General features: G+C 43.9%; 1 protein-coding gene across 4 annotated transcripts in view; it reads left to right on the plus strand.

Moving 5' to 3' along the window:
* Positions 1-23,781, plus strand: part of LOC126864191 (one cut domain family member 2-like) — an 86,409-nt gene that overhangs the window by 30,929 nt on the left and 31,699 nt on the right. For 2 of the 4 annotated variants that reach the window (XM_050615250.1, XM_050615251.1), the window contains one exon: positions 19,691-19,763. The exons of the other annotated variants lie outside the window; for them this stretch is intronic. In XM_050615250.1, the coding sequence (XP_050471207.1) occupies positions 19,691-19,763 (73 nt within the window). The remainder of the gene's footprint in view (positions 1-19,690; positions 19,764-23,781) is intronic. 4 annotated transcript variants of the gene reach the window in all.

Genomic DNA, 23,781 nt, shown 5'->3' on the forward strand with positions numbered 1-23,781 from the left:
GGCAGAAAAATCTGGGCCACCGTTGAGAGGTTCGCACGAACCTCCAGTGGCCCCGAAACGTCGCGGTTAATCTGATTATGCGCTAATTACTCGTTACGCCATGAAACTTATCATTGGATTTACGTGACGGAGCGCGCACGTTGAATATTTCACAACAGGTCGGTCATAACGCAGTCGTTTTCAGGGATCGACTACTCGACGGGCTTAAGCGGCAAACCTGGATCTCTAACGTCCGATTAGATAAAGAAATTTCGGTTGAAGAGATCTGATAACGTGTCACAAATTTTATATTGAAATGTTGCTTTATTAAATAAAACTTTAACCGTACATAGCTTTTTCAAAACAACGCACTATGTAATTAATAAAATAGTTTTCTAGTGATTCGATGCATTTTTTCATCGATTTCATTTCTACGAACCTTATTATTACAGGTTTATAGGAGTTATTGGTTCTAATATAACGCCCTCAAAATAATTTATGCATTAATAAGTTATCTATCGCATACTATTCACCAAATGCTAGATTTATACTCATAATTTTCACAGCACTTTTCCTAAATCTAAACTAATATTAGAACATTGCATAAATATTTTAATTATTCGTCAGTTGCTAATGAGATTTCGATATTGTTGATACAAACCTTTTTAACATTCGATGTACGTAATTTAACTTTTTCAGAATCGAATGTTTGGTGGGATTGGGTTTCTTTGACAATTATCGAAACACATTTTTCCTGATCTTATGTGCAAGGTAAAATGCACCGAAATTTGGATCAGCTGTATCGAACACAAATACACTTTTCGATGAATTAGTTAATAATATTGTAAAGTACAAAATGTTGCTTATATGCGTCGAGCGTGTAAGGGTTAAAGCGAATTTCTTTCTTAATGCGATCGATGATTGACGTTGTCGTAAAATTTAGTGTCTAATATTGGCCCGCCGAATTCTAATTTCTGGGAATCTGATACTTCGAACGAGAGTAGGTTTAGCGTTGACGTGTTTTCGAAATTTTTATTTTTTAAAATTGCATCTCCTTCCCTTTTCTCTTTTTATTGTTACAGGTAATGGAACGGGGTAGTGCTCTTGCTATTCTTTCTATTAGAAATAATCGAACTCGGTAATTCCTCGGCATTCTTTCCGCCACGGGGAATCGATTTTGGCATTCACGGTATTGTTTCCATTAAGGGCACTCAAACTCGCTATCTCCACGGCGTTCCTTCGATATTCGCCTCGATAATCGCACACTGCCTCCCATTAGAAATGATCAAACCCACTGTTGCTTTCTCTGTACATTTTTTCTTCCTCCTTTTATATTAAAAACAATCAACTAACTCGACTGTAACGAGCTTTCTAGGAAAAAAGTCTAGTCAACTGTTCGTTCCATCTATTTCGGGAGGAATGAGAAGCTGTATATCAGTGAACCGGTTACAATTCGAATTTTCTAACGAAAAAGCAGAAACCGGAAGAGCGATGTCCTTTGGAAGAATTCGTGTGTTCCAAGGTTCACTCACCCTGGATCGACGCGTTATCGTCATCCTTCGATTCCTCACGTGTACGTGTAGTCGCAAGGCGGGGGTGAACAGCGAGGGGGTAGAAATGAGAGGAAAATAGAGACGGAAAAAGGGCGAAATAGGGGAAGGGACAACGATAACGAGGAGGACAGAAACGAAAGAATACGGAGTTTGAGTTGGGTATATGAGTAAGGGTGAGATAGGGGAGGGGGGATTGGCGAATTGGGGTGCTATCGAGAATTCCTTGCGTTTCGTAGCCAGAGTGTACCGGTGGCTACTAATTTCGAGGACGACCAGGTATAGAGAGACGTCGTGGTGGCCTGCGACGCGTTCGAGGAAAAAACGAATAGGTTGGGGGAGGGGACGAGCGATTGGAAGCGGATGGGGGGTTGGGGATGGGAAAGGCGCGGGAATGAGGCAGAGGGAGAAACGAACGAGACCGATTGCGCGAGAAGGCGAGAAAGAGGGAGGCGGAGAAACGAAGAAAGAAAGGGTGATAGGGCCAGAGGGGGGTGGAAGAAGCAAGAGGGAAAAAGAAAGCCACCGAGCGACCAGTCCGGTTCTGGTTCGACGCAGTTCGGTTCGGTTCCTAGCCAGTAAGCGGTAGATTAAAGAGAAATGGCTACACGTTCATATTGATTTTTGTCCTCAGTTCGCGGGTGGATACGAGAGAGGGTGAGGGTGGCTGGTCGAGGCTGACGGTGAAGCGAGCTCACTCAGGAGGAGGAGGAGGAGGAGGAAGAGGTGGAGAAAGAGGTAGAGGACGAGAAGGAAGGAGACGGAGGTGGTCTGTACGCGGGAGAAAGACAGACTCTATCCTCCGGTTGTCGTTCTCTTTCCCTTTCTCGTCTCTCCCTTTCCACCCTCTTCTTGTTCCTCTTTCTCTTCGTACCTCTACATATATCTCTCTGGCCTCTTTCTCTTTCTCTTCCCTCGTCCTTCCCCTGTTTCGTCGCTGTTCGTCGTCGTCGTCGTCGTCGCCGTCGTTGTCTCTCTCTCTCTCTCTCTGTCTCTCTGTCTCTGTCTCTCTCTTCCCCTACTTGCCATCGCGTTTCACCCTCTGCAACCCGTGTTTCCCTTCATACACCCCTCGTCCTCCTCTCGATCGAGACTAGAGGTCTTTCTCTGTCGTTGGCGCGCGTCTCTCTCTCTCTCTCTCTCTCTCGCTTCTCTCGTGCCACCCTTCCCGCGGCTCTCCGGCTTCCTCCCTGGCCTCTTCCTCCTCCTCCCAGCGGCTTCTCATCCTACGCTCTTCAAGCCCCGTCGCCCCCGCGCTTGCCTGTCCGCCCCCGCGCGCCTCCCACGTCCCTCCAGCCGGCGCAGGCCGTGGTGCCCGCTATTCGAAGCCCTCCTTTTCTTTCTCGCCGCATTCACTGCTCCCGGACTCCATCCTTGTCCCCGTTCCATCCGACGCGGTCTGTCAGTCGGCGGAGGGATGCCACCCCCGCCGGCTGAAAACTCGTCAAAAAATATACATTCCACGACGGCCGGCAATACGTCGATGCTTGTAACCGAACGCGTACCGAACGTCGACTGGAAACGGAGACGGATGGAGAGAGAGGGAAGACTAGCTGAGAACGAAAGAGAAAGAAAGATAGAAAGGGACACAGGGTATAGGGGTAGGGGTGAACAACGGAGAGGGAACCCGGAAGGATTGATAAAAAAGAGAGAAAAAACAAGAAATAGAGGAAAAGAGGGAAGGGGAACGAACTGATAACGATGCAAATTTTCCAGGTATCTGCCTCCTAGGGAACACTGGGCTCGCGGTTATTCCGCTCGGGGGATGCGGCAAATGAAGTTGAGAACGTTCGCCGGTTGTCTAGTAGGGGGTGGTCGAACGAGAGACCCGATTAGCCGCGTTCCCCGTGTGTCGTTCAATGGCATCGTTGCTCTCGTGGACACCATACGATCGTGATCAACGCGTTTTTCGAATATCATTAAAGAACGTTGGATAATAGGTCAAGAGTGGAAAGAAGAACTAGTCCCAGAAGGTCGTTAAGGGTCTTTCTCAAAAGTTGTCGAAATTTCGTATTCTATCAGTAATTCTATCGGTCTCTAATCGAAGATCGCCTTCTTATTTCTGGAACCGTGCTCGTCGATGCTCGAGGGTAGTTTTCTTGTACCCTCATGAATTCCTTAATGAATCTTACCATAGTCGTGCTGAATTCTTAAAGCCGATCCGTTTTCTAGTCTGACGGTCTTACCGCCCGGGTTTTCTATTTACGGAATCAGGTTGAGCGATCGGCGAAGGGGGGGGGGTAGTTTTTCATGTCCATGAGGTGCCGCGAGATAAACAATTAACCGCGTGCGGCGAGCATCGTTAGCTTCCTCCGTTCGCGATTTCATTGTATTTTCCCAGCTGTTGAACGATCGCAACGCCTGAAACGACGCCTCGAGGGGGATTAGAATCCGGTTGCTCGCCCATTGCATTTTTTCACCCTCTTTCGCCATTCGATATGCTTATCAAAAAAAGGAAAAGGTGTCTTCTTAGATGCACGTTAATCCTCGCGTTCAAAGCGTTAGTTTTTCTTCTCCTCTCCTTTTAGAGCTAACTCTGACGAATAGACTTCAAGCTACATCGCAGATTAGAAAGTGTTTCCTCTTATAGATTTAATTAAATAATCGCTTGCCGTCAACCTGATTGTTTCCGAAATTATTCGTATTATGTTTGACAATCGATATTCCTGAAAAAAACTCTGCTCCATCAGCATCTTCTCGATATTTACGACTGACAATCGAGGTTGATATATCGTGACTTTAAAACGTATTCAGAGACGATTATCGCGTTTCGTGGCACGCTAATTTTGTAATATACCGTTTGTTATAAAAATCACAAAAATGTCTGGTAATTTGGTTCCCTTTTGAAGTTAAAATATTAAACGGCTTGAACAGAAAGTTCTGAATGAGCTGTCGGTGACCCATGTGATACTAGTGAAGAATATTTTGGACATATGGTTAGATTTTCGATAGATTTTATTATCCAACGATAGAACGAGGATCATTGTGTCGAGATATGCGAACAACTCGAATCGATTTACGCCTAGCAGCGAGTTCTGTCGCCCATAAATACAATTCGACCGACCTTGCGGTTTGCATTCTAACTCCGGCCGCGGCTGCGGCTAACGTAATTATTGCACCGACTCGGAAATTGCACGTATGGAAAATCAGGTTTAGATTCGGTCCATCCAACAATTCACCGTCATCCGGTCGAAATCGTTCTTCACTCTTGCGTTTCGTTTTTCCTTCTCGCTAATTTTATGTTTTATCCACGTTTACTTCGATCGAGGAATGAAAAGAGTCAAGTTGTTAGCAGATCATGAAACGTACACGGTGTTAGTGAAGTGCACAAGATCGACGTGTACGAAAAGTAGAAATTCGTTCATCACCCATCGAACGTTTGAATTCGAAAGAATCCCCGGGAAAATCGTTGCAGGAGGGAACGGTGTTCGAGGATCGCCGATAGGAGCTCGCGAGAGAGAAGCACGAATCTACCGACCAACCAACCGACCCAACGTACAGACGAACGAACGAACGAACGAACGAACAAATGGAAATAAAAAAAGAAGAGAAAGAAGAAAAAAAGAAAATATCACACGAATATAATTCTACCAGGCTGAAAGAGAACTGGGAGGTAGGCAGTAGGGTTGGGCGAGGCTGCGGGGCAGAAATAATTTCTTCCTTCGACGCAACTTCGACGGGGACGAACGGACGAAGAGAAGAGGGCTGGCAGTCTCCTCTGGCGGAACTTGACAAATTTTCAATAAGATCGCTAATTGGCCGGTTATTTCATCCTCCGCGAAAAAGAATTCAGTGACGCCGGACTTGGTCTCCTCGCCACCCCCTCCTGGCCAACCCACCAACGTCCTCCACCTCCAGCACCCACCGCCTCTTCTTCTTTCCTTTTTCTACTCCCTTCAACCCGCTCCCGCCGCCGCTGGCCCGATATTCCCGCTCATATCCCCCGGCTATCAATGTATAGCCGCGTTATCGATCGGGTCCGGCTTTCATTTTTTGCTTATTTGACTTTTCGGCCCGGGCTTTCGTCCGTTCGTTAGCTCTTCTTCGAGGGCCATCGAACGACGCCCCACCGCAAATAATTTTCCAGATAAGCCCGCGCGAGCCGTTGCGAGCCGCGCCGGGCCCGGCCGGAAATTTTTTCGATCCTTCCCGCCTTCAGCGTTCGGAGACGGCCGCACTAGTATAGGTTTATTTCCAAATTTTCTGCTTATGACGATTGTCTTTGGCTTTTCAATATTCTTCGGAAGAATGTCAATGTAGTTTAGGGTTTAGTCAATCGGTTGGGAATGGTCAGAATCAAGTTTGTGCTTTATTAATCGCCCCTATGTTATTTCCATCGAAACCTATATCCTTAATTAACCCCAATTAATATTTTTAAATTAAATTTCACAAGACCTGTTTAAATCACGAACATTAAGTTACATTTTATTCGAAACAGTAATTGATACCTTTAGATCACGTGTGTTAGGTTCTGAATTTTCGACACCTCAAGCTATATTGTAATGACGAGCAATGATGGATAGTGAATTTGATGAAACAAGCATATCAGTTCTAATACCATCAATATCATGCGACAATTATAACTGATTAATTACATTCGCAAATTTTCCGCGCAACAAAAAATGTCTCATCCGTAAATATTCGTTTGAGTGTATTCCAAATTCTCGAAGCTGCCGATCTAAATTACTCGCGCATACCGAAAAGGACCCAATCTCGCAATCTCGAAATCGAAAAACCATCGCCGAACCGACACCAAAATTATTCACCGTCGAAGTGTGCCTTCGAGTCCGCGTGGAAAAATCCGAAATGAAAAATTCCCGGATAGAAATAACGCGTTTCTCCGGCGTGTACATCGGCCAAGTTCATCGATTCCTCGATCGATTGCGCGGCTTACAATTACCTCGGCCACCCCCGTGGCCACCCTCGGGCGCGTTACAAGCGAGCGAAGCACCGCAGCCTTCGGAAGTCCGCCGGTATTCCGGCGTATTATTAATAAAATATTGTAGAACGCTTTATAAAAAAGTGGCTGGCCAACTAGAAACAGAGAGAATGATAGAGCGAGAAAGAGTTGATAGAAAGAGAGAGAGAGAGAGAGAGAGAGACAAATGGAGAAGGAGAGAGAGAGAGAGAGAGAGAGAGAGTCGAGTCAGGGGTGCGGTTCGAGGCAGAGGCTCGAATAAACCACAGATACCCGCGCTATAGAGAGCTCGCGCGCTGCCTGAAAGAGAGAGGACCCTGCCAGGAGAGCGGAGAGGCAGAGGGGGCGACCTGCAGGGGGTTGGAAGGGTGAAAGGTGTGCGCTGCGGGGGACGGGGCTTGGTGAGAGAGAGTTCTGGAGTTCGAGCGATATATTGCGACTAAACCAAACTGACGGAATGCCAAAACTTTTTTGTAATTAAATTTTTCACCGCGGTAGAAAAGCCTGCAGGTTAGGGAGGGGGTTTGGCGGAGGAGCAGAGGGTGGCAGCCACTATGCACACGCCGTCGTTGCACGGCTTTTTCGTCGACGACGCGCCGCGGTCCCAGCGCAGATTTTTTCTTTCCTGCCTGTGCCCTCGCTTTTTTTCTTCTCCGTCTCTCTTTCTCTCTTTTTCGTATTTTCTTCTTTTTTTCGGTTCTGTCCTTTTCCTTCTTTTCGGTTGGCTCTCATCGCTCATCAATCCCCTGGCCAGCTACGGCGGCCTTTGTTAATGGGTTACAGGGACCAGACGCGTCCTTCCCGGGGAAAAATAATAATAGTTCGGCGAGCTATGTTGCGTACGGCTACGTTCTGTTCGTTGCTTTTCGAGTTTCTCTTTTGTTGGTTTGCTTTTTGTGGCGAGCCGGTTCATTCTGCGGAACGATGGGGTGAGGAAGGTTGATTGGGTGTACGATGCACATTCGTGGGATGAGTGTTCAAGCACGTCTTGGGATTTCAGGTATTTGGAGATTGATCGTGTTAGCTTTAATCAAGACGCTCTGTCTTTGGATATCGTAGAATACGTCGAATTGAATACGAATCGTAGATTATGGAATCGTAGAATATCTGCGAAATTATATTCCGCGGCGTCCTCCGATTATCATAATCTTAATTGTTGTTCTTAGTCTCTCTTTTTCGTCTTGGAATTTAACGTATTTGGAGATTAATCGTATTATATCTAAGAAGAAACTCAGCCCTTAGATATCGTGCAATATCTATTAGATTTTGTTGCGTGATATAAGATTAATTATCGTAATTCTAATGCTTACTCTTGTAATTACTATACTCTATTATTTTTCTCTGTTCTTCTTTCTCCAGGCAATCAAACGTTTCGCCTTTGTATCCACTTCAATTTCTAATTATCTCCACTCTTAAACAAAGCGAGTCACGCCAAACTTCGATGAAGTACCCCTAGCCTCGAACCTTCTACCCCCAAAACACTCTTTGAAAGCAAGAACGTAGACTCGTGCCGGTCGATTTCCTAGCCAACTGCTCGCCTTAAACTAGCAAACAGTAAACTCAAGGCAATGTCGTTTTCTCCGTCCGGAAATTTAGGAAATTAATAAAAGGTAGGGACCGATCACGGGGGTAAAAATTCTTTGGTAGAAGCTGGGTAACGGGGGTGAAATTTACGCGGACGATCGCGCACGTGCCCGGCCAAGGAGACCGAGTAAATTACACTGCGAGTAATTACGTTGTCAGAATTTTATGCCCGGCATCTCCGACCGAGTTCCTCGAACAAACGATTCTACGACAGTTCGAAAAATGCCGTCCCCTTCTCTTTCACGTAAATAATTCACGAGAGAATGAGAATTAACTCCATTGCCGGACAAGGGGTTCTCTACGCGACCACGCCGTTCCTTTCCTACGTTGAAGGAACGTTGAAGTTGGTGAAAGCTTCGTCGATGAGACGAGAAAAAATGTTTTATCATACCGAAGAATCGTTATGCTCTCGCGAGGAATATGTTAGCATTTGAAGAGATTAGAGAAAAATATTAGGTTTTAATGTATGAAATGTCAGTCTGAACGTTTTATATCCTTTAATTTTTAATTGTATTAAGACACGTACCGTTTGCTTACAGTTTGATTTAGATGAGATTGAATGTCCATTTATGCTCTTTCGTTGCGCGTGTCTAAATTAGTATGCTCATAAGGTTTGAATAATCACAATACAAAATGTTGCTGAAAAATAGGAATTTCCGTTTTGGAAAAAATGCATTTGTCTTAACGAACGTGTAATTTGAAGCATGTCCCTTTAGCATTAATTTCTTTTTTTATAGTGATCCATTTATGTAAACGTGAGGGGTTGAAGTTGAAATTGAAATAGTACGAAGTTTAGGATATTAAGTACGAAATGTGTAGAGAATGATATTTTACAAAATCTTATCGCGCGAATTCTTCCTTAGAAACAAATGGAATCTTCAGATTGTCCACTAGTCTCGAAAATCAACATGACACGTAACGCAATTATTCTAGCAACTATATTTCATCTGCTACCTCGCCCCGCCAGCCATCCTCTAAAATCACCCTTATAATTAAATAACAAGCACCGACCAATCCGTATCTCTCAAAAAAAATACTCCAATTACTATTATCCAATTAACCACCACCGATATACTCGCACATACGTATCACGCGAAAATCAGGGAAAATCCCTTTCATTTCTGTCTAACCGGACCCTTCGATTCGCGAATATCCAGCTTGGAAGCCGCGATCGATCAAAGCAGAAAGAAAATTTCATGGAAAAAACGAGCTCGAAAAAGGAAAACGAGGCAAAAATGAGGAGAAACGAAACGGACCTGCGGTGGGGTGGTCAAAGGGGTGTAGGAGAGGTAGTCAGTTCCTGCGGGCACGATCGTTCGTTGGCCCACGGAACCAGTCCTTCCGCCCGGTGGATGAAAAATGTGTAATTTTTATTAATTGTACCTTTATTAATTTTCGCCGGCGAGTCCTCGCCACCGAACGGGGGTTGGCGGTAAGAGGATGGAGACGGGCGGCATGGAACGCGGCACGGAAAGCGTTACATGCATGTACGGCACGTGTGCGCGTATATACGGTCTCTGGCTGTAATAATGGCCCCTCGGCGCGACGTCGACTCCATTTTCCTCGATCGGTTCGTGTTCCGTCTCGATGCCCCTGACAAAATTGTTTCGTACCGATGCTTCTGATAAAACGGACGAGCCAGCTGCCGGTCTACCCCGCCCCCTCCCTCTCTTAGCATCACAGCTGAATTTACCGTTTTGTCGCTGCTTTTTCTGTCTTTTCGATTTTGGAAAATTTTAAAGCTTTTGTTGCGAAGAGTTTTCAATCGTAATAAGGACTTTGTCGTACGGGTGACGTTATTGGGATTCTTTGGAGTACAAGGTTAATCGAGTCGACGTATGGAACACATCGCGAAGATTTTGGCTTCGACCGATCGATGAGCAAAGTTTGTCCAAAAACCGAATTTAATGGGCTTTTGCTTTTGGATTCGTTAGAGGATTAGAAGGTCCTAGCGCTCCTCGTCGAAAGCTTTGGCCACTTCGATCTTTGTCTTTCTTTTTCGTTTTGCCACACACGTGTCTGAAAAGTCGATGTTCATCTTATCAAGAGCAATGACCTCTTTTTTCTCCTATCCTCGTGTCACGATCTACATCCGAAGCAGCATGGATCGTGGATCGTGCAAAGCGCGGTACAGTCTGCAGCCGCGAATTCGATTAAGAAATTTCACACGGCGGCCTGAATTTGAAAACGCCGTCCAACCTGCTATCGAATTAGTCCCGAGGGGAGATGGAGAGAGAGAGAGAGGGAGAGAGGGAGAGGAAGAGAAGGGAAGAGAGAGACAGAGAGAGAGAGAGGGAGAGAGGGAGAGGAAGAGAAGGGAAGAGAGAGAGAGAGAGAGAGAGAGAGAGAGAGAAAGCGGGTACGTTCCTTTGTCGTGCCGCGTGTCCGCTGTACCAATTATTCTCCTCTTTTGTGCCATGCTGTGAGCGGACGCCTGGTATGGAAGTAGCTGTATAACGTTACCGGTAACTCAATAACGATCGGAAGGGCCACCGGTAACCGAAACCGGAAGCGCACGCGGATAAGGAAACCCTATAGCAGCCGCGAAGCTCCGTGCCCTAGTGCGCTGCTCTCTGTTATCTGTGTAGTATGCTTGGGCCTAGAACGCACTCGATACGGATTCAAGGTAACGTAAAAAGAGAGAGAGGATAGTGGGTAGGGAATTTTGGTGGAAGTTACGGATCGGTGGATTGAAAGGCTTCGAATTCGAAATTTATTCAATTAAGGATTAAGTAATTACATAACGCGCAATATTATTGAGAAACGTATATAAAATAATTTACATATTGCCCTTCCAAGAGGCAACGGATTTATCGGAATAACAAATCGAAATTAAAAAAGACTTCTATGGTTGAGAAATGTCAACGTCAATAGGTACTTGGATCCTTTTATAATTCATAAATAAATCTATTCAAGATATGTAATAATCTATAGAAACACGTAATATATTCACAGAAGATTTGTATAAGTATCGTAATACCTTCGCGGGTCACTGTCTATAAAATTAGGGATCCATTTATTGACTTTTATTTCGTATATCATTTGTTTGAAGTAGAGTATAAACTTTATCATTATTCTGTTTGCAATAGTATCCTATAATGAATTTGCACGAAATTCCAGTTTATGAGTTTATATCCAGTTACTGCGTGGTCAAATATTTAATATTGTTTTCGAACAAGATGCTACCAACCCGTCTATCGTTGCTCCTCCAAGTTCAGTTTCACCAATACCAGATTTAGAAACGAATAATGGGGCAGACTCACATACGTATTGCGATATGATTGTTTAATGGTAAATTAAATCGATTAATGTAACTTAATCGCATAATCTCAAGGGATATCAATATCATTATATATTATCAAATCTTGATACGAACTGTTTGGAGATCTAAATGTATTAACCATGTAATAGATCTCGAATTTTCATATCACTGTTCTTCTCCCATTTCAATAAACAACACGACATTAGACATTTTAAGAAAATCCTTAGAGAAATAATTCTCTTGCATCTTTTTCAAACTTAAGAAGCTTCGCTAGAATTTGCGGTTCGAAAATAATCCATTGAACCAATAAGTTCGATCCATTCTATCGTACAAAATATAGAAGCAAATGTTAATATTGTGAAATTCATCAATTCCTAAAAATTCTTTTCTACGTGCAACCTCTCCACAGGGAAGGTTAAACAGGACACTAGTCCAAGGTCCTGTCGAAGTCGGAATTTATCGACGTTTCACTTTCCTTACGACCCGGATAATCGGCGTACCTGTGACGTGCACGATCCACGCCCCCGCGATAGGATCTTCCTCTTGGGACTCTACTAGCGGAAGCACCGCTTTAACGCTGATTAATCGTCTCTCAGTCACCTTTCAAAATATCTTCGAACCACTTCTCAAGTTGCTTGTTTCTTCAACTTCTTCTTCGCCAAATATTTTTCCACAATTTCCATTATTTGACTAAAGCAAAAAAGCAGATAATACAAAATATTTCAAAGGAGACTCGTTTCCGTTTTCGCGAACGGAACGCGTTGGAACATTCGAGATACGTCGAAAGATGTCCGGGAAAAATACCACGAGGCCGATATTCGAGGGTGGAACGGTTCCGGTTCTCCTGGATCGCGACGGTCGATCTAGACGCTCGAAGTCGTCGATCCTCGACGTCAGCCGGTAGCGCCGCTCGTTTTCAATGCATATTAATCACACGGGGATCGCTGGCTTCGCGATCGCGGCCATTCATCAAACCGGGAGATTCCGAAATCTGCTACGCAGCAAACTGCAGGCCCGCCTCTTCGACAAGCGTCACCGTGAACGAAATGCGTTCCTGCGACAGAAAAAAAAAAAGAAAAAAAAAGAAAAAAGAAGAAAATCCACCGGATCCTTCCTCGATGCAGTGCAGAGGAAAATTCGAAAGGCGCGTTGATTGCCGCTGATATTTTCTTGCGTTTGTCATTCGTAGATTTAAGAGGTGTGGTGGTGTGTTTTGAGAATTAAGGACGGAGAATGATATTAATTTAATATTGCTATTTGCACAGGTGGTGCTATTTATTAATTACGTCAACACAAGTTTTCCTCGTTGACAAAGAAGGATATAGATTTAAGATGACAATTTACAAAGATGATTCATTTTTTATTATTTTTTATTATTGACGGAGTTATTAAGAAGAGCATCGCAATTTACATAAGAAACACGACAAAGACTTCTTTATCTGTTAATTATATCAAACAACATTTTGGTTAATCAATTAGATGTGCAAGAATAGCGATTTGTCTTTGATTCTTCTAGAACAGTTCGAACTATTAACTAGGCTCTGATTCCTCCGTAATGTTGTTCAGGACACCCTCGTCCAATTGTCAGAGTTACAAACATTCTCATTCTCATAGCAACACATTTTCTCGAACAATCTCTCTTACGCTCCGTACGTCTCCACTTTAAAAATCAACCTGACAAATAATCCGCATCTCCGCTCCTCGACACCCTTCTACACGGCGCAAGAACGTTACCTCCTCAAATGGTTAATTAACCCGCGCTCCTCGTACGGAAAAAATAATTCAGCCCCGTTAACAGCCAACAATCTCCGCTCGATCGAATAGCTGTACTTTCGTATTAATTACGATCCTCGTGCAACGCTCCACCCTCGCCAATTCTCCATCGTTTACTTTCATAGATTCAGGCAGTGGGCCAGGAAAATCCCAAATTTCTCCGTGCATACGTCCTCCTCCGTGTAACGCACACACGTATGCCCTCGCACATGCTTAGGTATTTAAGCGCACGTACACAGCGGCATGCACAGGCGTGCGTTTATCGTCCCGGTTTACCGCGGAGGGTGTATTTTTATTCGCATAATTAGATACCCATCAATCCTGCCGATGGCAGTTCGCCCCGTCTGCTTCCCTTGCATTTATAATATACCGTGGCTGGACGGGGGTGAAAAATGTGAGAAGAAATATGCTAGAAGCTCCGTCGTATATAAATGTAGATATATAGATACACATACGTGTATACGTATATATGTATAATACAGAATCGAAAGGGGTGAGAGAAAAAATCGTTGGGGCGATTTTTCCGTGGATTCTTCGCCATCGCGAGAAAATTATAAATTATAAACGCGTATCGAATGGAGCGGAGTAATCGGTTTCCAAGTTTAGCCAGGAGCGGCTCGATTCCAGCTTTCTCTACGTCCCTCCGCGGTACGTACCGCAGCTAGGGGTGCAATAGGAACGAGAATATGGGGGACACGTGCCGGACAGATATTAGGCATTCTTCGGATACTCGGTATGGAAAATTGCGCGGGAACGGAGGAAACTATTATATGTCGGAATATTTAGTCTCTTATTGTTTAGGGATAATCGATGAGTTCACGGATAAAACGCGAGGGGCGAAAGCCACGCGGTTCCAGTTATCATACTGTACTCACATGGAACCAAATTTTTCCCTATTTCGAAATGTTATTAACTTCCGAACCAGGTCGATCAAACATCATCTGCATACAAAAACCGCGACAAAGCGGATGCTCCAACTTTCTCGATGATGTCATAGACCAACAGACCACAGAACTCGTCCCGAAATGCGGATCGATCGGAAATTATTTGAAAAGTCACAAGTCTGCCCGATGGCGAGCAACCGCCGCATCGCGTCGCGTCTCGTCGCGTCAGGAAATATCTAAAAATCCGAAGCAAACAAAACAAGGCAAACAAACAAAAAAGAAAAAAAAGAAAATAAAGAATAAAAAGCAACGAAAAATAAGTTTCAACCGGTAGGAGAAACTAGCACAGTCCGGTAATGGCTTAATATCGCCTTAATAAAAGTCGAGGCAGCGGTATACCGGGTTTGGATTAGTTCATGTCGATGGAGATATCCCGGTCGCTAGACGCTGCCACCCTCTCTGGTTGTCGCCCACTTCGGAACCAGCGTTGTTAGCCGGATATAAAATATACACGTCGCTAGATATCCTGGCTATAGTTCGAATATGTGTGCGCATTGGCATATTAAGAGCGTTTCGTTCGGCTCTGTGTCCGAGCGTACACACGTGTGTCTGTGCGCGGTCGCGCGCTCGTTCGCGTACCAACCTCGAAAACCAGCGACTAGGGGGTAGGTATTGTGTTTATATGCATATCGGGGGAAGCCTCCGAGTCTCTCTTGTACTCGAACTCGGCGTTTTCCAATATTCCAGCCGAAACTCTCGACCGAAAAGCTCGGCCTTCGAATTCGTGTGCCTGCCCAACCCTTCCTACCGCCCCATCACCCAGCCACCCACACCGCCCGCCTCTGGCCAGTGTACATCGAACCGTCATATTTGGACAAAATCGAACGTATCCTATCTAAACGTTTCCCCCTCATCCCCGTGCCTCAACGCGTCCTAGGAACCATATGTACGTTTTTTAACAGCCCTCTTCTTTTTCGACTCGACGGGGGTGGCTCGTCGAAGCTCCTATCTGAAGCTCTTCGTTCAGTTCTCTTCTGAATTTAGGCTTCTTTTCTCTCCCTCTCTCTCTCTCTCTCTCTTATTCTGGTCAAAGTTGAGCCGTAGCGTGCAATTTTTGAGAAGCGTTCGATCGCTATCCGTAGTTCGGATTCGTACACTCGAGATGTCAGCTATTTTGAGGACTGAAATGGTCTAGTACTTTCGAGTAATTAGACGATCAAAAAATCCGGATAGTAGAGTTTTTTTCAGTACGATCGGTGGAAGCGATGTAACGAGGTCAGAAAATTGGTTAGAAGATAAAGTTTACAAGTTTCAATGCTTGACTCGCTTATATTATAAAAGATCCTCGCCAGTTCTTGGAACTGACTTAATCGACCGAGTATCTGATGCTAGCTGTAGCCACAGTTGCGGCTAAATCAATTAGCGTGTCCACGTAATGCTTTAATTTGTGACCACACTGTATCTCTCCCATCAAGAATATATGCATGTGACTTGCACTTTAGCCACTTAGAAGACATATTAGTCAAATTCGTAGATTGAAAAAATAGGAAAATTTGACGATATTGCAAATATCTTTAACATTTTATATTTTGGAATTTACGAATACTTACTTGTAAGAAATAAATTTACAAGACTGAGTCAGTTTTTGTAAGAAATTGAGCATTAATCACGTATCCAGATAATCGAATTACGAAATTTACAGTAATTGAAGTTGATCAGTGTGGCTTTATGATGTTTGGAAAATAACGCTAGAAATATAATTGGCTAAACAAGTTCCCCACTCGTGGCCAATTAAGCCACCATTACGTCATCGTTGCAACCATCAGTACAAATGTACAAATTTTTCATCGAGAATTCTCAAAAGGAACTTGATATTACTACTTCTTCTCTCAGGAATTTCAAGTTCAATTAATTCCTGTTTCTGACTTCGATAAATTTGACCTAGTTTCCTCGACCCTTAACAACCGCACCCTATTTTCAACAACACCTCGACCCTTTCCCCGATTGTCGTTATTATCTCGGAACTTGTCGTGCACCATCTCTCGGCCAAACCATCGAAGGGGACAGGAAACGCGGTGAAAGGCAACAGTGCACGCGGCGAAGATCAATCGACAATCGTTAAAGCCCCGAAACGGACGCTGAGATCCAAAGATATCCGTCGGGAAAAAACGCAGTTACGTCCGCCTGTCGTTGGGTTGCTCTGCTGGGGGTTGGGGGCGAAAGTATTCCCGAGCCGAAGCGGTAGAAAAGATAGACGGACGCGCGTGCATACAAAGAGAAACAGCGTTGGAGGGTGAGGATGAGCGAGAACAGAATGATAAAAGGAGAGAAAGACAGAGAGATATCTGGGGTACTGGAGGGAGGATTGGAAAGAAAAATCGGTCCGCTCGGTACGGCGCGGCAAAGGATTTATCCGCGGCCTCTCGACTAGGATTGAAATAGTAATATGTTATTGGTAAGCTCTCCTTTTACATCGGCAGCGCCAATAAACGCTGCAGACAGGTTAACGAACCGTTCAGCAAGCGTGCCGCGAGATAAAGACAGGGAGAAAAAGAGAGTCGGAGAGAGCCGTCAGAGTGGTCCGCGAGAGGAAAAGACAGACAGCCGGACGAGGCTGGCTGGGTGCAGCGGCAAACGGCGAAAGGGAGACGACGGAGGAGAAAGAGTATCAGAGAGAAAAAAAAAAAAAAATAGAAGTGACCGTGGATGAAGAGAGCTAGAGCGGGGAAGGAAGGGTAGTTGGGCTGGATGGAGATAGAGCTGGCAGATGTGTAGATTGAAAAGGGTGGGAGGGTGAAAGGTGGGAAGGACGGGAATAGAGAGAGAGGTCTGTAGAGGTGGCATCGCTAAACTGTCGACTTCAAGCTTTTAATTCGCGATCAAAGGCCTGTAACGATCCGTCGGAAACCCTTTCGCGGCGCTCTTGCCGACGTCAAAATTACTTTTAAATTCGCCGGGCCCTGCCCCCGTCCCTCTCTATAGCTGACCTCTCTTCCGTCGAGTCGATCGCCAACCACCCCGTTCACGATCCCTAACCCCCCTCGATGGCCTTCGCTGCTCGTCCACTTTCCCGCTTTTTATAGGGCGGTCTATGGCCGGATACCGAATTCGGCCCGCTAGGTAACGAGAGAAAAACGACACGAACAGGTGGTTCCGTCAAAGGTAATCGACTCCCTTTGTGGTGGATCGAATTTGGAGAATCGTTCCTCCTGTCCAGTTCTTCGAGAATTGTCTGGGTATCTCGTGACGATCGTACGAAGTAACTTCCGCTAGCTGAATTACAGTTGTAGGCATGTACGAGATGGAAATGAGTGTTGATGATGCTTAAGATTCACGAGTACAGAGTAGCGGAGTAGAGAGGCGCAAAAGGAACGAGCATAAGGGGATAACTTCGTAAGAGATTGAATCCTTTATAGAGAGGAGGTCAAAGTTTCATTTTTGATGAGCAAAGATTGCTGAAATTTCTGTAGTAATTCCATAGTTGAAAGGACGTTCGAAGAAAATATTTTTTTTGTTTGGATTAGTCAATGACTGTCGAATTTTTCAATGAAACAACAACGTGCTGGATTTGGGTAGTTTGGAGCGATATATACATAACGAGTATATTTGACGAAATCGAAGATCTTAAATCTTTTCTTATCGTGGAGCTAACGTAATATTTTATAAACTGTTCGTGTTCGATCCGTCGCATAAAATTCTTTCCACAGTATTTCGAACGTTATTCTAACTCGAGCAACGCGTCAACGACAACGATATGCCTCTTTGTTCCCCCGCAGCAACTAATCTTCTTTTCAGATATCTGGAACCTTGGCGTCATTATGGACATCCGGATATCTTAACTTCATATTGTATCGAAATTAAATATCGATCGATTTTGCAAGTTTTAATCGCATTTATAGAAGAAAGAGATTTCATAGTGCGCCAAGGATCTGTAAGGACTTTCACCGAGAGTCGAGCGCCTGGATCGAGCAAGTCCGAAAGAACGCGAACGCGAAGAGACAGACCGCCGAGAGAGTGAGAAGAGAAAGATAAGCAGGGAGAAACCGCGCGGATTGTCCCTTTCGATCGGGACGCGTGCTCTCTGTTTCTAAAAATTTACAAGCAAAATAATACACTTACTTTAAATTTTTATCGAATCGAAAAGAAAGCGAGTCAAAATAGAAAAAAAGTATAATCGAAACAGAGAGTGAGAGAGTGAGAGGGAGGGAGGGAGAGAGAGAGAGAGAGAGGAGAGTGTGAGAGAGAGAGAGAAGAAAAGGAGCCAAAAAACGAAACAGATGATCGAAATCGAGACGAGCAAAGAGTACAAGAGAATCACGAGAAGCGGTCGTTTCGCAGGGGATCCGTTGCCAGCCCCTACAGATTCTCCTGATCTTCTTTATTGTTCTAGCGCCGCGCGAATATTCACCCCGTTCCTTTCGTTTCGAATTTAGAGTGGACTTCTGCTCGCACGTCGGCACCCTCTCGTTACACGGCGACCGACTGACAGGCCGCGCGACTACTCGACGATCCGTGTGCGCAATTCCACACGTCGCCGAGGAAAGAAAAAAAGGCAAACGAGTTACCTATTTCATTCGACTGGCGATCACGCGCCCCCTCTCGCGGCTCCCCTGTTCCGCTTTCCGTCATCCTCGAAAGTCGATTCCGGACGGACTTGCGTGACAGTACGAGAATTCTTCTCCGAGTATCAGTTTTCATACTTCTATAATATCTAAAATTTCCATTATTTATGATTTTCTGTGACGCGCAGTTTGAGACCTGAAATTCATGTAATACATTTCTACCAATTATTCATTTGCTTATTTAGTTAAAGAAACGATTTAAAAGCAGATTGTTGTCTTTGGTATTGATAATTTAATTATGGAAAATTTCGTGAACGATAATCGGAGCGTTCTCGTGTTGCCACAAGCATCACTTCCGAGACGATCGATGATTTTTACCCGCGAACTGGCTCGACGCTTCCATAGTCAAGGAACGCCGGGGTAAGCGCTGCGTTCCCGTCGGAATTCGAGGGATTGAACTCGGTGCGGCGTCGACATACCCCAGGCACCCTGTGAACCCTGCACTGAAAAGAACGTGAAAACTCTGTGACCCGAGAGATGTCATGGAAAGCAAACTTCGCGAAATCGAAATATCTCTTATATACAGAAACAGGAAAAAGAGAGAAAGAGAGAGAGAGAGAGAAAAAAAAAGAAAGCAAATCGAATTAGGAAGAAGGGCTGCTTTGGGAGCCGACCGCGGTGACCGACTTCAACCCCCCTGGCGTGGAAACGAGCACTGAGAACACAGACGACGGCTTGCGACGGGGGTGCAAACTCGTTGACAGTAGAGAGGGTTTCAATCGAAAGTAAAAGAGAGGCAAAAAAGAATTGAATGGGGGTTAGTAGCTCGCACCGCCCCTCACCTAAGAGACAGAGATTATAGCGTGAGAGATAGAGACCAACTCGATGCAGAGTAATAAAGAAACAGCGCAGTAGAGACCGATAGAGAGACAGATAGAGAAAGAGCGAGAGAGAGACAGAGCCGACCACCTGGTGAATGAACGACAAGAATTAACTGAAAAAAAAATCGAATAAAATTAAAGAATGTCTATATATATTTTTGTCAACAAAAAAGTGTTTTTTGTCAACAAAAAAGACATTGTTGAAATCTGAGAAAAAAAAAGTTGCTTTTCGTTTCTCGTCACCTCGAAAGGCCGTCGTCCGTCCCTGACCCTACCAAAGTGTGTTTTGCATTGCAGACTACCAGATGCGCAATGTTAACGTGAGATCGGTCAACTCTAAACGAAGGAAAACACCCTCCTCTTCCTGCTTGTGAGTCTCTCAGTTTCGGTGTTTCGTAACTAATTCCACCTATGATAACTACACTGTTCTCTATAAACCAGATTATATTGTTATTATATTATTATATTATATTATCTTATATATATATATATATGACGTTGTTGTAATGGATCGAGACGTACGTTGACCTTTGACCTTGCCTTTATATATACATATATATCCATATATATATACAGACATATATTCTCTCTATACGTTACATACAACTTACATACAGACATTCTGTGTAATCACACACGATACACATTAACATATACCACCGCGTGTCTCGCATACTTCGTCAATTACGCAACTGATACGTGCGGGACCGATGGGAATTCCTGACCGAGCCGAGAGATATTCCAAAAATTCTGTGGTTTTTTTCATTGAACGGAATAGAGATCGCTTCTTCCACGAAATGATAATGCTTCGAATTTGAAAAGAATTCTATCGCGCATCAGCAGTGATTACAATAAAGGAGCTGTTGGAGGAGCCATTAATTGGAGAAACGACTCAAAATTCCCGCGAAATTGCGATCTTCGCTCTTTGGAGTCAAATCGAGGATACGCATTAATGTAGAAAATATTTTTTGCAGAAAAGATCTAGTTTCAAAAGAAAGATCGAACGTTCAGCTATCTCGATTTCATCGTCTACTCTTGCGAATGAGGAGAAGGGATCTAATCAATGAAAAACGACCCTCTTTTTGATATTTCCTGCTCGCCAGCCAAGTTACCAGCGGAACTCTGCGCGGACCGGAAGCAACGCGACACCGCTCTCGCCTTTTTCTCTTTTCGTTCAGGTCCGACCTGCCTCAATATTGATTTTCGATTCGAACGACCCGACGGATCGATCGATCGATTCCCCGCGGTTTTTTATCAGTTATTTTCGTTTTGCCACCGCGAACGCTCATAACAGGCTTCTTCTTCTTTTTCTGTTCACAAGCCCTCAGTCCCAACCCTTGCGCATTCTTTCTTTCTTGTTTCATTTCCACGATGACCCATGCAGTCGCCATGATTTTGCATCGCCTTCGAATCGTAATGGCGGCCCGTGCAGCTCTCGCGATTCTTTCCTACCTCTAAAATAACGATTTCGTCTTGTTAATTAAATACTATATCAATCCATGGAAGGAGAACAACTCTACAGAGTATAAAAGCTTATTAGGAAAGCGACTTAAGTTAGATAATTTTCACAAGTACATCAAGCTCGTCCTTTTTGAAGAGCAGTAATCTTCGATTACGAATTTGTGGTTAAATGAATCGAACGAATGTGCAAGTTTCAATAAATAAAAAAAAATTGATTTCCTAACCTAATGAATCCTTCATTCGCGAGATCTGCACGAAACAATACCTCAACTTCTCGTCGTGCGAAAATTTCACCAGAGAAGTAATTACATTCTGAGAAATATAAATTAAAAATATAAAAGAGACCGTGGAAGTTTAAAAAATTGGGTCTCTTGCCCGTTTTATTCTTCGATCCACTCGAGCAAAAGAAATGAAAAAAGTTGAAAATTCACCAGCGCGGTTCGTCGTCGTAGATATTTCCGAAATTATTTGGATTGTCATTGGTTGCTTTCGTGTTTTTCTTTCATCGTCGATTTCGCGGTTTCTTGAAGGAAGTTCGGTATCATTTTCCGAGGGAGGATTGCGAGCGCCGAGCGATCACGCAGACGTACGCTGCGTGGTTCGCTCGAGCAAAGATTCGTCTCACTCCTGATGATTGATCCTCATGATCGATCCACTTCCTTGACGACTAGGTTCTCGCTACTCGGTCGCGTCAGAAGCTACGGATGTCCTGCGATTGCAGGCCTCGATCAAAGGATGTCTTGGCTCTGGCGCGTCGCGACGCCTGTTCCTCGTCGTCGGAATCAATTTATCGCGTAAAATCGACGTTGATTAGCCGCTTTTCTGTTTTGAATTTTTATAGTTATATTTCGATGTTTCAAAGACGGAAGATCGAGCGATTATTTTTGTTATAATCCATTTTGTGATAATGGATATATTGGAAATCTCTTTTGTAAAATGGCAAGGATTTTTGATAGAATCGATTTTTTGAAGATTAAACAGTATCGAACATCGAAGCTTTCTTCTAGATCAGACTTGTTTCTTTGTCAAAACATTTTTTCCCCTCTGAAGTGCGCGAAAAATTGGAGGGATAAGGACTCTCTTTTCTAGCTAGAAATTGAAATAAACCGAAACAGTTTTTTTTTCTTTTTTGATAATTTTCCTATTTACATGAAAATGGCGGAAATATCCAACGGAAACCGCGCTGTCGCGGAACCAATCTTCGAAGCGTAAAATCCCTCTCAGAGGTTTCGACCGCATCCGTTTACATCCGTTTGCATCAACTTTCGTTTCCCTCGTTTTGCCGCCAAAATAGCAGAGCACCGTTACAAACAAACGCGTCCAGACACTTTCGTACACGTCCAAATACACCGATGTATCACGATCGAGTGAGAAGAAACTCACAACGACACAGTGCAGAGAACAGTAAACAGAACAGTACGATTCCATGCACGTTCGCTATACCTGTATGAACCGTAATATTATTTATAATCCGTACACGTGACTATGTATACTCACACATATCTGTACACACATGAGACGCACATACTCGCAGATACACGTGTCTGTACACCGTATTTTTGCTGCTGCTTCTTTGAACGTAAGCTTTAGATTGGAAAGAGAACAGCGACCAGTCAAACACGAACAAAAGACATCCACTTGTACTCACGTATATCTAGTACAGGCATACATACATGTACATGTACAAACACAAGACACGATCAAACAGATTGGGTAAAAAAGAGAAAGAAAATCACACGACGACCAATCACCATTCTCACGTATGTATATTTTTCGAGAGCAAAGAGAAAACAAGAAAGTACAAAGCCTGACAAGTGACACGTACGGAGGCATTTTATTGAGAAGCCGCTCGAGAGTCGCGGTTGTCGAGGTGATAATACCGAAAGAGACAAGAGAAAAAGAAATAAATGGGGGAAAAGCGAAAGAATATACCGAGAGAACGCGACGGACAGAGAAAACGAGAGAGAGAGAGAGAGAGAGTGAGAGATAGAGAGAGAGAGAGAGAGAGAGAAAGGTGATAAATTGAAAGGAAGAGATAGATGGAGAGTAAGACAGAGGGAAGAAGAAATGTTAATAGGCGTAAAAGAGAACGTAGGAACGAAGGGAGGGAGAAACGAGTACGAAGGCGGGAAAAACCCGACGACGAGCCCTCAACTACTCGAAATCGCGCGAACCAGCTACAGGAAAGTTGCTCGAGGAGGATCCGAGATTCAGGGGTTGATTTCGCAACGATTGATTTCATTACTTGCTTTTGAACTTTCTCATCGATTCTACACGCGTGTATTTATCTTGAAATTTAACCCTCTATAATTAGAATTTTGTTCCTTTATGTGGAAGAAAGGTTACATATTCGTTGCAATTTTTCACTTTGCTGTGAAATCGAAAAAATGATGATTTTTACAAAGAGATTGCTTGTTTTGAGACAGATTCAAAGTGACGAGCACATAAACGGGTAAAGTTCTTAGACGAAATTCGATCTAATTTAATTTTTAATTATTTATATTTAGATATTTACTCGCTATATTTATAGTGCTTCAAAGTACAAGAACAACAAAGAGAATAAAATGTAGAAAATATAGAGGGCGTATTTTTGTAATTTTAAAGCCAAGCATAACATTATAGAGGGTTAACTTTTCCCGCGAAGTTCCTAACTAGTGTTCCATAAAGACTAGTCTTTTTCGTTGTTAACTTTGAGACACTTTAACGTTCTGCATTTCTCATATTTTTTTATAGCATTTCACTTTTCTAGTTTGCTTTTTAACACTATTAAAGACGTGATTATCCTAGTCTCAGGATAGGCTCGGATATCGTGGTCCTATAGATATTTGTAATCGTGATAGAGAAGAAAATTCGTTTGTACGTAAGTCCGAGCGAAGTAAATGGCGAGAGGCCGATGCGGTCGCCACGATCGATCGATCTCGCAGTGT

The sequence above is a fragment of the Bombus huntii genome, chromosome 3 (assembly GCF_024542735.1).
Source record: "Bombus huntii isolate Logan2020A chromosome 3, iyBomHunt1.1, whole genome shotgun sequence".
In the NCBI taxonomy this organism is placed as follows: domain Eukaryota; kingdom Metazoa; phylum Arthropoda; class Insecta; order Hymenoptera; family Apidae; genus Bombus; species Bombus huntii.